This window comes from Talpa occidentalis, unplaced genomic scaffold (assembly GCF_014898055.3).
Source record: "Talpa occidentalis isolate TD23 unplaced genomic scaffold, MPIMG_talOcc4v2.1 talOcc4.6, whole genome shotgun sequence".
NCBI lineage: Eukaryota > Metazoa > Chordata > Mammalia > Eulipotyphla > Talpidae > Talpa > Talpa occidentalis.
In genome coordinates, this window is record NW_023604972.1 from 13,117,300 (window position 1) to 13,129,865 (window position 12,566).

General features: G+C 41.0%; 1 protein-coding gene across 1 annotated transcript in view; it reads left to right on the forward strand.

Moving 5' to 3' along the window:
* The first annotated feature begins 7,428 nt into the window (after positions 1–7,428).
* ZCCHC4 (zinc finger CCHC-type containing 4) overlaps positions 7,429–12,566 on the forward strand; it is a 44,482-nt gene continuing 39,344 nt past the window's right edge. The window contains exons 1-3 of the mRNA XM_037529496.2: positions 7,429–7,584; positions 8,265–8,383; positions 9,125–9,207. Of these exons, the coding sequence (XP_037385393.1) occupies positions 7,458–7,584; positions 8,265–8,383; positions 9,125–9,207 (329 nt within the window). The 5' untranslated portion in view covers positions 7,429–7,457. The remainder of the gene's footprint in view (positions 7,585–8,264; positions 8,384–9,124; positions 9,208–12,566) is intronic.

The window sequence follows — 12,566 nt, forward strand, 5'->3', positions numbered from 1 at the left end:
CAGATTACTTCTCAATCCATGTACAGATAGATGAAGAGGCAGGTAATGTCTTATATTTTATAGTCAACCTTCTCTCCGGTCTCCTGGCCAGCTACACAGAATGTGGCAAAGATTCTCAGGGCCACACCACATTTCCAGGCTGCTCTGTTTGTTAGTTTCGGGCCATGTGACTGAGTCCTGACCAGCAAGACGTGGGGACATGCTAATGTGACTTCCAGTCCAGGCAATAGGACTCATAGTCAGTGACTGTGCCTGACCTGTCATCTGGCCATTTGGCTATCAACAAGGACTTTGCAGAGTGGGGGAGAGGGGGTAGTGTGCCGCTGCTTATGAGCTGCCACAAGAGCCTGCTGATGGCACAGAACATGAGCAGGAATCACGTGCCTGTGTTCAGCCACTACAAAGTTTTAACTTATTTGTTGCTTAGCCTAGTATCTCCTGGCTAGGCCTGAGGATGTCAGGAAGAAAATATATCCTTATAAAAGAAAAAATCAATTCTCGGAGGCTGGATGGCACCTTGTCCTTAAATCTCCCCCGAATTCCCACAGAGCTATCCAAGAGCAAAAGAAGAAAGCACCGTGGCACCATCTTCACTAAACTTAGGTGAATTCCAGAATCCGCAGTTTGGGCTAAAACCACCAATGGCTACAAGGCCACATGGGAACAACTTTGAAGGAGCAGGCAGAGGGGAAAACAAGGGGCCCAGGATTTGCCAACATATACTCAGCCCCACAAGGAGGAGTCCCCAGTAGTGGTGAGATTCAATGAAAAAAACTGGTGAAAACAAAAACCACAATCAAAATTTGGGGCAGCGGTGGGGAGGCTGTCCGGCGTGCACTTGGCAGCTAGAAAAGGAGCCTGCAGAGAGGGTAAAGGTGCTGCGGCAGCCTGGGCCTCGGGGTGCTGAGAAGTAGCCAGTGAGGGGGTGCAGGCCTACGCTCAGAAGCTCGTGAGTGGAGAGCGTGCAGTGGCCAGGCAAGGGCCCTGGGAGGAAGGAAAGGAGAGTAAGACACCTCGATGACCAAACGAGACAAGTACTGCAGAGGCACGCAGCCTGTCACTAATGCCTCGTAGTCACTGCAGGAAGGATCCCTAGAGCCCTGGCCCACCTCATCTCCCACCAAGGAATCCTCTAAAAGAATAAATAGGAAAAGCCATCTCACTTAAAGGTGACCAGATCTTAAAATATGCTCTAGGAAAATGGCAACTATGTGTAAGACAAATTGAGGATGTTCCAAGAATATTTGCAAAGCAGATGAAAGCAATAATTACCATTTTTTTTAAATCCTGAAGGAACTGAAAAAAACATGATAAAAGCCAAGAAAGAACAACATCAATATGAAAATGAGAAAGGCTCAGGAACGAGAGGCAAGCAGCAGGAGGAAGTAAAATTGCTGACGGTGGTCAGAGGAAATGTTAGTCTTCAAACACGTTTCAGGAATAAACCGAAAGGCCAGCACGGAGACGAGATGTGCGCAGCATCCCCACACGCACTCGCGTCACACGTGGTGGCAGAAAACCCAGCGCTTTCTGTGTTAGTTTGCTGTCGCTGCTGTCATAACTGACCGTAAGTTTAGCGGTGAAAACAGCACAAACTGATAATCTTCGAGTTCCTAGGTCTAGACATCTACCTCGGGTTCGGTCTTGCGGGGCTGACAGTGGAGCGTGAGCTGGGCTCGTCCCTCTCCTTTCTGAAAGCTTCAAGGAGAATCTGTCTCGACCTTTCTGGGAGAGACCTCACAAGTCCTCGGCTTGTAGCGGCTTCCTGCTGCTTCAGTCAGTACAAACATCAATATAGAAACATTCAATGCAATCACAGCCAAAATCCCATCCAAAATGTTTGCAAAATTGACGAGCTATTTTTTTTTCACCTGTCCTGCTTGCTTTCGCTGACAAGCTAATTCTAACGTATACATGAACATTACCTGATGTTAAACCTATTACCATAAAGTGACAGCAATCAAGAGAGTGATCGTTAGTGTAAAGGTAGGCAAATGGTTCAGGTGAAACAGAACAGAGACTTCAGAGATAAACCACACAAGGTCAGTAACGTGAACTTCCACAAAGATGCCAAGATAATTTCAATGGAAAACAGGCTTTTTAACAAATGATACCTTCATAATCAAAAAATGATAACTATAAAACTCAACAAAGCAAAAATGGACAATTACAAACCAGAGACATCCTGCAGGGGAGGAGGAGGGAGAGGGATGAGAGGGAGGGAGGGAGGAGCACAGGGGACTGAGGTGATGGTTCCCCGGGTGCATTGGGGAAGGAAACTCTATGGGGACTACACCTGAGGGGGTGGGGGAAGCAAATATTGCTTAAAAATGAACAATGGTGTAAAAAAATTTTAAAAATTTAATTTTTAAAAATTAAAAAAAAAAACACAAAATAGTGAAGCTGAACCTTCACCCCATACATAGACCTATATATGAGGTGAAACTTCTAGAAGAAAACAGGAGAAAATCTAGTAACCTTGTGTTTGCAAAGATTTCTGAGACAACAAATATTACAAACCATAAAAGAAAAAAATGGATAAATTGGTCTTCATCAAAATTAAAACGTTTGCTCTTCAAAAGACACTTAAAAATGAAAATCCTAGTAGTCACAGACTGGGAGAAATTTGATAAACAAATCTGATAAGGAAACTGTATTCAGCATACACAGAAAGTATATGACATAGATAAGTACAATTACCCAACTAAGAGATGAGCAAAAGATTTAAGCAAGATGCTTCACAAAAGAACATATGTGAATGACCAATAAGCACACTCTTAGGGAAATGCAAATGAAAACCATGATGAGTAAAGTTAAACACCCACCTGCCTTCCCACCCCCTCATTCCTCATCTTTGTACTCACCCAGAGAGATGAAAACAAATGGCCTGTTAGAATTGTCCATGAGGGCCTCCCCGGTGGCACAGCGGTTGAGCGCTGGCTTGCAAAGCTGCCCGCAGCCTCTGCAGCGCCAGTTCGATCCCCGGCTGCTCCCCGGCCACCGGAGGAGGGTCCCACATGGCGCACAGACCCCTCCTGCCGCCCGCTGCTCCCCCCAGCAGTGTACTTCGGTCCTTCTGCCTGCTCTGCTCCCCGCTCTGGCTCTGGTGAATTCTCCCACTCTCCAGCACTTCTGACTGTACCCAGTGCTTGTATAAATAAATAAACAAACAAACAAACAAACAAATAAAAGAAGTGTTCATGAAAGGACTTTTCTTAGCCCAGGCTGAAAACAACCCTGATTCACCTACAGCTGAATGGATGAGCAGAAGAAATACCCACACAGCAAGGAGCAAGGGACTATCGCTAACAAGCAGCATTGAGGAATTTCAAAATCATTGTACTATCAAGTCAAACAAAAAGAAAATCCCACGTTTACATAAAATTTTCCAAAATGAAAGCTTATCTATTGTTAAAAAAAAAAAAAAAAAAAAAGCAGACCAGAGGAGCGGGGAAATGATGGACTGCATGGGGGCGTGAAGGACTTTGGAGGATGAGGAAAATATTTGGTATCGACTGTGGACCTGATGTACATGTGCATATGTATGTCAATGAACAAACTGCACAGCTCATTGTATACAAATTACTCTTTGTAAAGCACTCAGTCATGAATTATCATTTCAAACCCATCAGATTTGGCAACAAATAAAAGTTTGACAATTATTTTGGAGAGCGATGACTAGTAAATTGAAGATGCATGTCCTCTGTGGCATAGCACGCGCTTGCAAGGGGACTTACACAGGTTGGTCAGTGCTGTGGTGTCTTTAGTACTGAAAACTTGAGAACAACCTCGATATCAATAAGAAAGTGGATAAGGGCCTCCCTGGTGGCAGAGGGCTTAAGTCTCAGCACTATTAATCTATCACCAGTCACTGCAGCATGAGTTCTATACCCAGCCAGGGAGGTGATCCACATGGTGCAGCAGACCTCCCCTGTCTTGCCCGCTGCTCCCCTCAGCAGTGTATTTCAGTCAGTCTGCCTGTTCTGTTCCCCACTCTGTCTCTGGTGAATCCTCTCAGCCCCCCACACCTCTGTACCCCAGTTCTTGTTTGTATAAATAAAAAATAAGTCTTTTTAAAAAAATCCTCTCTCACTAAAAAAAAAAAAGAGAGAGAGAAAGGGGATAAGTTGTGGTGTACTGCCGTAATAGAAGATGTTCACTACTATGGGCCAGTAAAAATAAACTATAACCACATGTATCAATATAAACTATAAAAATAAACTATAACCACATGTATTAATTATGCATAAACATTCCTGGGGCTTCTGTATACATCAACCTCCTCTATAAACTAGGACCCAAGATCAAAGCCCTGGCATGGTTATTTTCTCTCGAGGCCTCTCACTTTAGCTCACAAATGGCTTCCTTCTCACTGTGTCCTCCCCTGGCCTTTTCCCTGAGGTCTTTTCCTCCTCTAATAAGGACAGCAGTCCTACTGCATGAGGACCATGCAAATGACCTCATTTAACCTTACCTTGTTAAAGGCCCTGTCTCCAAATATCACCACATTGGAGCTTAAGACTTGGACTAATGAATTTTGAGAGGGACACAATTCATAACAGCACCCAAAGCGGCAGTAGGAATTCTTGTCTATGTAGAGTGTGGGATTCAGGACATGCATCTATGCTTGTGGGTTTGCATGACGGCCAGCAGAGAGCACGTGCACAAGCACCTTTCTAGACTGGCTATCATCTTTCCTAGCACACTGACAGATTTGGAATCAAAAGCTATTTTAAAGTTTTCTGTTATGTGACACATGGGGTTGACCTGGGGTTGAGAGGAAAAGGCCTCTGAGGTCCCTGGGTCATAGTGTGAGATTTATCCCAGACCGACTCCCTGAGAAACTAAGCATTGCTCAGAATCCTGACATCTTGGCATGCAACGGTGAGACACTAACCTGTTTGGTGGCCGCTGCCCCTGCATATTTCCTGGTGGGTTACTTTAGACCTGAAGTTTGAAAGTATGTGATAGCAAAAAGCAGCAGCTAATCTACTCTGTAAGCAAAAAGAGGTGTTTATTTTTCCTTCATACCAGGAACCCTGACAGCACCTTAGCTCTAGTTGCACAATTCGTGCTAGACAGGGAAGGCTTCTGTAACTATTGAGACCTGCAGAAACACTAGAAATATCTGGAAGCCTTGCCGTTCCTAGGAGTCTGAATGTTGTATAAACATCCAGGGCTGATCCTGAGGCTGCAGGAACTGGTTTCACCAGATTCTGTGCTGTTTGTGCTGTCAGACTAACTAAGACTGACTTTTATCTCCGTGTGGCTTAGGAAAGGATCCAGAAAGCTCTTCTATCCTTCAAGTGTTTGTTTTAAATTGCAGTGCTTGAAGGTAATCAGGAGCTGCTTTTAGACCTAAGCACTGGTTGAAAGCCAGGTCGCCACTGCCTTCCCAGTTTCTAAGCAATTGAACACCTAGCTGCACTGGCTGTGGGTGCTGTCGAGAGGCGCTGGAGATGCAGAATTCCCCAAATTGCTAGCTAAAAAGCTGTTCATTTGCTGGGACAACATCCCCCTTAATAGCTTTTGAAGGCAAATAGCCCTACCTTTATTTTAATCACTGAAACCCTGTGACTCAAGAGGACACGTTGTCATTGTGGATACAGAAATTTGGTATAATTTATAGAGGAATTCAGTAAAAAAAAAAAAAGCCTTGGCTTCTGGATGAAGCGACGAAAGGATAGCCAAATCTGCCACTCCCAAAGATGCCATTTTGGCCTGAGGATGATTTTGAACTGATGGTAATTGAGAAGAAGCAGATTGGAGAAAAGCTCTCTGCCCTCTATTTGTCTACAAGCAGGACACAATTGATAGAAGTGTCCCTCCTCCCCTCTCTACTAGGAAGGATGAGAGTTAATTACTGGAAAAAATTCCAGATGCTTATCAACCCAAAGGGATCTACATAAGTGACTTGCCCTGCACTAACCCTCACCTGTCATTCATTTCCCCATAAACTTGACTTCTCCTAGCGATGCACAGTCTTTTTCCTTTGTCTCCTCGTGTCTCTAAAAATTTATTTTTCTTTGCTAAAATGTCATACAAGCCTAAGTTCTAACCCTGCTTTGAAGTTACTGATCTCTAAATAATCCCAAGTGCATGTTCTATGTATAAGTTCAGAAAACAGTTTCTTTTTATTTTGTTCATCTGTCTTCTGGAAACTGAGGTGGAGGTCCCAAGACAGGGAGAGGCCAAACCTCTCCTACAAGATTAACTAGATTCTAGCGGAACTTCTGTTCATGATTTGGGAAGGTTATTTGAGTTTCGTGTGTGTGTGTTAGTTATTCCAGTTCCCTTGCTTTCCCATATATGTCTCGGAATAATATTATTTATGTCTGCAAAAATATGGCTGGGATTTGGGTAGAAATTGAGTTAAACCTGTATCTGCAATAAACTTGAGGATAATTGACATCTTTACTATGTTGTGCCTTTTAATCCAGTGGCATACATATATCTCTACATGCCTTTAGAGCTCTGATTTTTTTCATCGGTATTTTGTAGCTTTCAGCATACACGTCCTATACATGTTTGTTAGATTTGCATTGAAGTATTTCATTTATTTCAGCAGTTGTAAGTGGGTATTCTGCTTTTAATTTTGGTGTTCACCTGCTCATCGCTAGTTCAGAGAAGTATAACTGATCTTTCCGTATGTCTACTTGTTATCCTGCAAACTCGCCTACTAGCGTTATGTTTATAGATCCTTTGGGATTTTCTAGGTAGACAATCATGTCATACGCAAATAGGGCCTGTTTTCTCTTTTCTGTCTTTATGGCAGCTGATAACCAACTATAACGTGCAGGTATACCTATTGTCCAAAAGCTAGCAGATGGCATCGTGATTTTGACTTTGAAAAAAAGATGCTTCCATCAGTGTAGCTGTCGCACCAATTTCTATTGTCAGTTGATGTTGGTGTGGATTCTGTCTTTTGGACTTACAAATGGACCAAATCTTTGCTCCAAAGAGTCACCTCCCCTGGCTGCATTCTCAAGAAAGAGTAAATATAGGCCTCCCTGGTGGCGCAAGGGGTTAAGCACTAACTATGAGGCAATCCACAGCCTCTGCAGCATGAGTTCGATACCCGGCTGGCCAGGGAGAAACCACATGGCAAAGCAGACCTCCCCTGTTTCACCTGCTCCTCCCCTCAGCAGTGTATTTAAAAAAAAAAAAAAAAGAAAAGAAAGAGTAAATATAGGGGCTGAAGGTGAGAGGGAAAACAGGTGCGCTTACTGCGCAAGTTGCCTGCAGCAATTTCCCTGCCAGTAGACCCCCAATCGCTCCAGGGCTCTTAGTGGGCAGAGACTGCGTTTCAGGAGGCCTTGGCTTCTGCCCCGGCGCCGCAGCCCCTCCTAGACGCGTGGGGGCGCTATAAGCTCATCTGGGTGGTGCGCGGCGGCGCTCTTTCTCAGGTTTTGTTTTTTTTTTTTTTTAACTGAGGATGTCGGGACGGCGGCGGGAAGATGGCGGCCCCCAGGGAGCCGCTTGGAGTCGTGGAGGCAGAGGGGGACTCTGGCCGCCTGGGGACTTCGGGGGTGGAGGTGGTGCTCCCCTCCGATCTCGCTACCCCGGCCCCGATGTGCCCTCACGGTGGGTCCGCGTCTGGGCTCGGCCTGGCTCGGGGCACCAGGGCCTGGGGGTAGCCTGGAGCTGCCGTGAGCTTGGAGGACTCCCGGGAAAACGCGCCTTCCTCGGGGCGTTGTGTTTTTCAACTTATTGAAACCGTCCTAGAAGGTCCCCACTGTTGTGGTTTTGGCCCCCAGCCGTGACATCTTCTTTTTTTAAAGAGAAGAAACAAAGGATAGGTGTTCGCGTCATTGATTAATTCTCAGTGCCAGTACTTGAGGCTTTCAGTTGTTCAGCTGCCATTTTTTCATTGAAAAAAAGTTAGTGAAAAACGATAGAGTAATTCAGATTTCACTGAATGGAGGGGGAGTGACAAGGTTCTCAGTTCTCTGAAATCCCTCCTGGTTTTTGTCTCAGGACCCAGGTCGTTCACACCTTGTAGACAACAACTATGCTAACAGTAGCATTTCTTTCTGAAGAGACCAGTTTATTCTAAAGTTATTTCTGAAGTCATCTGTGCCTGAATGTTGTGATGGGGGGAGAGGGTGGACAGGAGAGAAAAATATAAAAAATATTTATCAAGGAGATAGTGGATTTGATTATGACAAGCAACATGAAAACATGTTTTATGGAAGGGCAGTGAAAATTATGAACTTGATGTACATGAATACTCTTTAACGTGTTTTTTCCTATTCTTGAACTAGGGCCCACTCTTCTCTTTGTAAAGGTGAGCCAAGGGAAAGAAGAAACACGGAGATTTTATGCCTGCTCCGCCTGTAGAGATAGAAAAGATTGTAATTTTTTTCAATGGGAAGATGAAAAGGTATTCAACTTTTTGGAAATGTACTTTTTATTTTTGATGTATGTGACAATTTTATTGAGTTGTCTAAACCAATAAAAAGCATGCGGTTTGAACATTATATGTCTCATAAGAGATTAAGATACTCTTTTTTTGGTTCAGTCAACTGGAGCTTATACTTATTTTGAATTTTAATTACTGATGTCTTAAACTGTCTCAAAGGTTTAGTTCCATTTAAGCCTCTCTGAAGTACTAACATTGGGTGGCTTATTCTCCTTAGCAGATATAGATTTCTCCTTAAAGAGTTTAGGTCATGGCAATTCCAGGAAATGTTTTAGAAGAACACATTTTGGACAATTGCATTGACCATCCTTTAGACAGCTAATTCTGAGGCCAGTGAAGGCACTTAGAGATAGTTATGAGTTTTGTATCTTCTTGGACTTCGGTTAAAGTTTCTGAAAGTTTTGACTTGAAAATTTTCAACTTTATTATGTTTATTGGCAGACAGTCTTTTCTACCACTCTTGTGCACACTCACACACTCATCATGTGTGAGTTATCTCTCATACTTTAAGATTTTGGGTGTCACTTCCAACTGCTCTAGAATATTCCCATTTTAATATGTTTTCTTTTCCTGTGAAATGAATGCTTGTTTACAACATTGAATTGTATGAATTTCTGGCTTCTGATATCAGAAAACAGTATCTTTTCTAGAATGATCACAGGTTTGATAGTTTAGTAAGTGGGACTTTTTATTATATTTCAGTTGTCAGAAGCTAGACTTGCTGCCCGGGAAGCCCATAACCGAAGATGTCAGCCACCTCTATCCCGACAACAGTGTGTGGAAAGGTACTGAGGCAGTGTCATTTTTATTTATGATTTTTCTCTGTGTCTTTAAGTTTACTTTTCCTTTTTGAAAAGTTTTGTCATTAAAAATATGAAACATAAAGTTAGCCATTTTAATAATTCTTAGGTGTTTAATTTAGTGACAGTAATTACATACACAGTGTTTTACAATCCTTCACCACTATGTATTTCCAAGCTTTATCACCTCAAATAGAAACTCTGTCACCACTAAGCAATATCTCCCCATTCCATTTCCTTCCAAACCCTGTAACCTCCAATATACTTTTTGTCTCTATGAATTTGACTATTCTAGGTAAGTGATGCCCTGGGTAAGTGGATAATGTTTGCTTATCCGTATATATATATATATATATCAGAACATATATCAACATATATCAGAACTTCATCCTTTTACAGCAGCATAATAATCCATTATATGTATATATATCACATTCTGTTTATCTTTTCATTCAGTTAGTGGACACACATTGTTTCCACATTCTGTCTGTCCCGAATAATGCCACAAGGAATGAACATTAGCATACAAATATCTGAGTTACTGTTTTCAGTTCTTCTGGGTACATATGTATCTAGGAATGGAATTACTGAATCAATGGTATTTCTGTGTTTAGTTTTTTTAGGAATTGCTGAACTGTTTTTCATCGTCGCCACATCATTTAATATTCCTGCTAGCAACATGCAAGGGTTCCAATTTCTCTACATTCTTGTCAACACTTAGTATTTTCTGCTTTTTGATTATGGCCCTCCGAGTAGTTGTGAAGTGGTATGTCATTGTGGTGCTGATTTTTATCTCCTCGTAACTAATGATGTTGAACATCTTTTTATATACTTGCTGGCCATTTGTGTGTCTTCTTTAGAAAAATGTCTATTCAAGGGCTTTGCTCATTTTAAATAGGGTTTTATATTTTTGTTGTTGTGTTGTAGTTCTTTGTATATTCTGAATATCATAATATCCTATTTGAACATGTGATTTGGAAATATTTTCTGTACATTGTTTTTTCATTTTCTTTTTTTTTTTTCATGATATAAAGTATTTTAATATTTAACATTTAATAATTTCAGTTTTCAGTAATTATGTATCTGTTCCATGAAATCAAGAATACATAAAAGAGAAAAAGAAGAAAATAATGTGAAATACAATCACCAAAGGATGGCTAGTGTTTGTATTTGGCAAATTTCCTTCCAATCTTTATTCTGCACATATTTGTTCTACATTATTTGACTCATATCACATATATTTTTTCTTAGACTTTTTAGAAAAGTGAACAGCTTTATTGCAATATAATTTACATAGCATCAAATCCATTCTTTTTTTTTTTTTTATAATAAATTTTATTTTTATATTCCCCCATACAATTGCAAACGCCCCATTCTGACCCCAATCCTTCCCCTCCCGCCCCCCACCCCCCTTTTTTCATTTTCTTGATGATTACTTTGACTCACAGGACTTTTCAATTTTGATGAAATCCTTTTACTTGCCTTTTTCTTTGGTTGCTTGTGCTTTTGGTGATATAGCTGAGAGTCCATTGCCAAATACAGTGTCATAAAGTTTTGCTGTAATGTTTCTTTTTTGAAATACTAAAAGAAGCAGAGCATTTTTATAAGCTGTAAACATCAATTAAAAAAATCTGCATTGTTAAATTTTTTTTGGCATGGTGACTAGAAATTAAGCCATAGACTTAATTATGTGATGAGCCTGTGAAAAAGAATTCATCCTGTTTTTGAATTTAGATCTTGTGCTGTATTTTCTGGCAGAGAAGCCCCTGCTCTGGTTGCTAATACCAAGTAGCTTTTCACATTCAGTGGAACTCCCTGTGTCTCTCTGGGCTGCTGTGTTCAGAAGGTCTTGTCTAGTCTAAGTGGAAAGGTGTACTGGATTCTATTAAAAGTGTTTTTCTTGAGCTTCTTAGTAGATTTTAAAGTCCCTTGATGGAGACTTTTCTTTAATGAAATAATATTGGTTTAAAACATCACATAGGTTTATATATAGGTGCTCAGATTTATAATGTGACATCTGTGTGTAGTATGTTATGCTCACCAACAAAATCCAATTGTCATCTACTACCATTCAGTTTATACTTTATCCAACTTATGTGCCCCCCCTTTTCCCTTTTGGTAACCCCCATTTTGTACTTAAATCTAAAAGTTTGTCTTGTTTCTTTATCGCCTGGAGTTACAGGGAGATATGTCCTAGAGAGATGATCATAATTAGATAAAACAGAATATCAAAGATCAGGAAAAGAGAGGAACATTATCCATGGTTTCTCACTTTGTTCACTTTGTGGTTTTTCTGCTGGCCGTTTTTCCTTGACTTTTTATTCTGGACCTGAATATTGCACAATTTCTGCCATCCACAGAATAGGATTTGATGTTTCATTTTTTTTAATCTCACACTATGAACCATGCTTTTTATTTCATGTATTCAGTTGACAGATTAACATTTTGTGCCGTTCCTTGTGGTTTCAGGCAGCCTGCTCTGCCCTGGAATGTGTTACTCCACTGTACCGTATATATGTCAGCTGTCTTATTGTGACCTATGAAATCTTAGGGAAGATGTATTTTAATGCTAAAATCAGCATTAATTTATGTGCATCGACATAGTTTTGTTTAGCTGATATTTCATTTGGTTGTGTTTTTCAGAGCTCATTTAAACTCAGATTTTCAAGGCTTGCTATTAGGGAAATGCCATAAACATAATTTGTCTACTCCAGGAAAGGCGAATGGAACATCAAATGGAGATCAATAAAAATGACATTTCAAAATGCTAGCCTGCAATTTGTGAGTGAGGTTGAGTGATGCAGCAGAATGGATTTCTCCTCCCCAGGGTATGTGTAGTGAGTAGCAATAACGGGGAGCACTGAGTAGTCCTAGGTCTTCTTGGTCCCAGGTTTCTCCTACCAAACTTTGAACAATCCTTTTTTCTGAATGTTAATTTAAAGCAGTGTAGTTGAATGATTATGACATGATTTTTGAGTAGAGAGAAAGATGCATAAGATCTGTTTATCTTTTTATAAGAGGTTAAAAAGCTTAATAAATAAAAACAGTGATCAGAAGGACAAGTTCAACAGAGCACACAGATACAAGCAAAGGTTCATTAAACAGTGTTCTTCTTTAAAACATGTATTAAACTTAGTGCATTAAGTGTCTTGAGATGGCTTAGATGATTGGGGTGGTCACACTGGTCTCTCCTTGCTTTAAACTTTCATCTCTTCCTGGCGATTTGCATCTTTTTTCAGTTGGTATCACTTGGTGTGTGGCAGAAAGTCTTTTTTTTTTTTTAAAGATTTATTTGATACAATAACTGGGTTACAGACCAGAGATATGGGGGGAGGTAGTGGTGA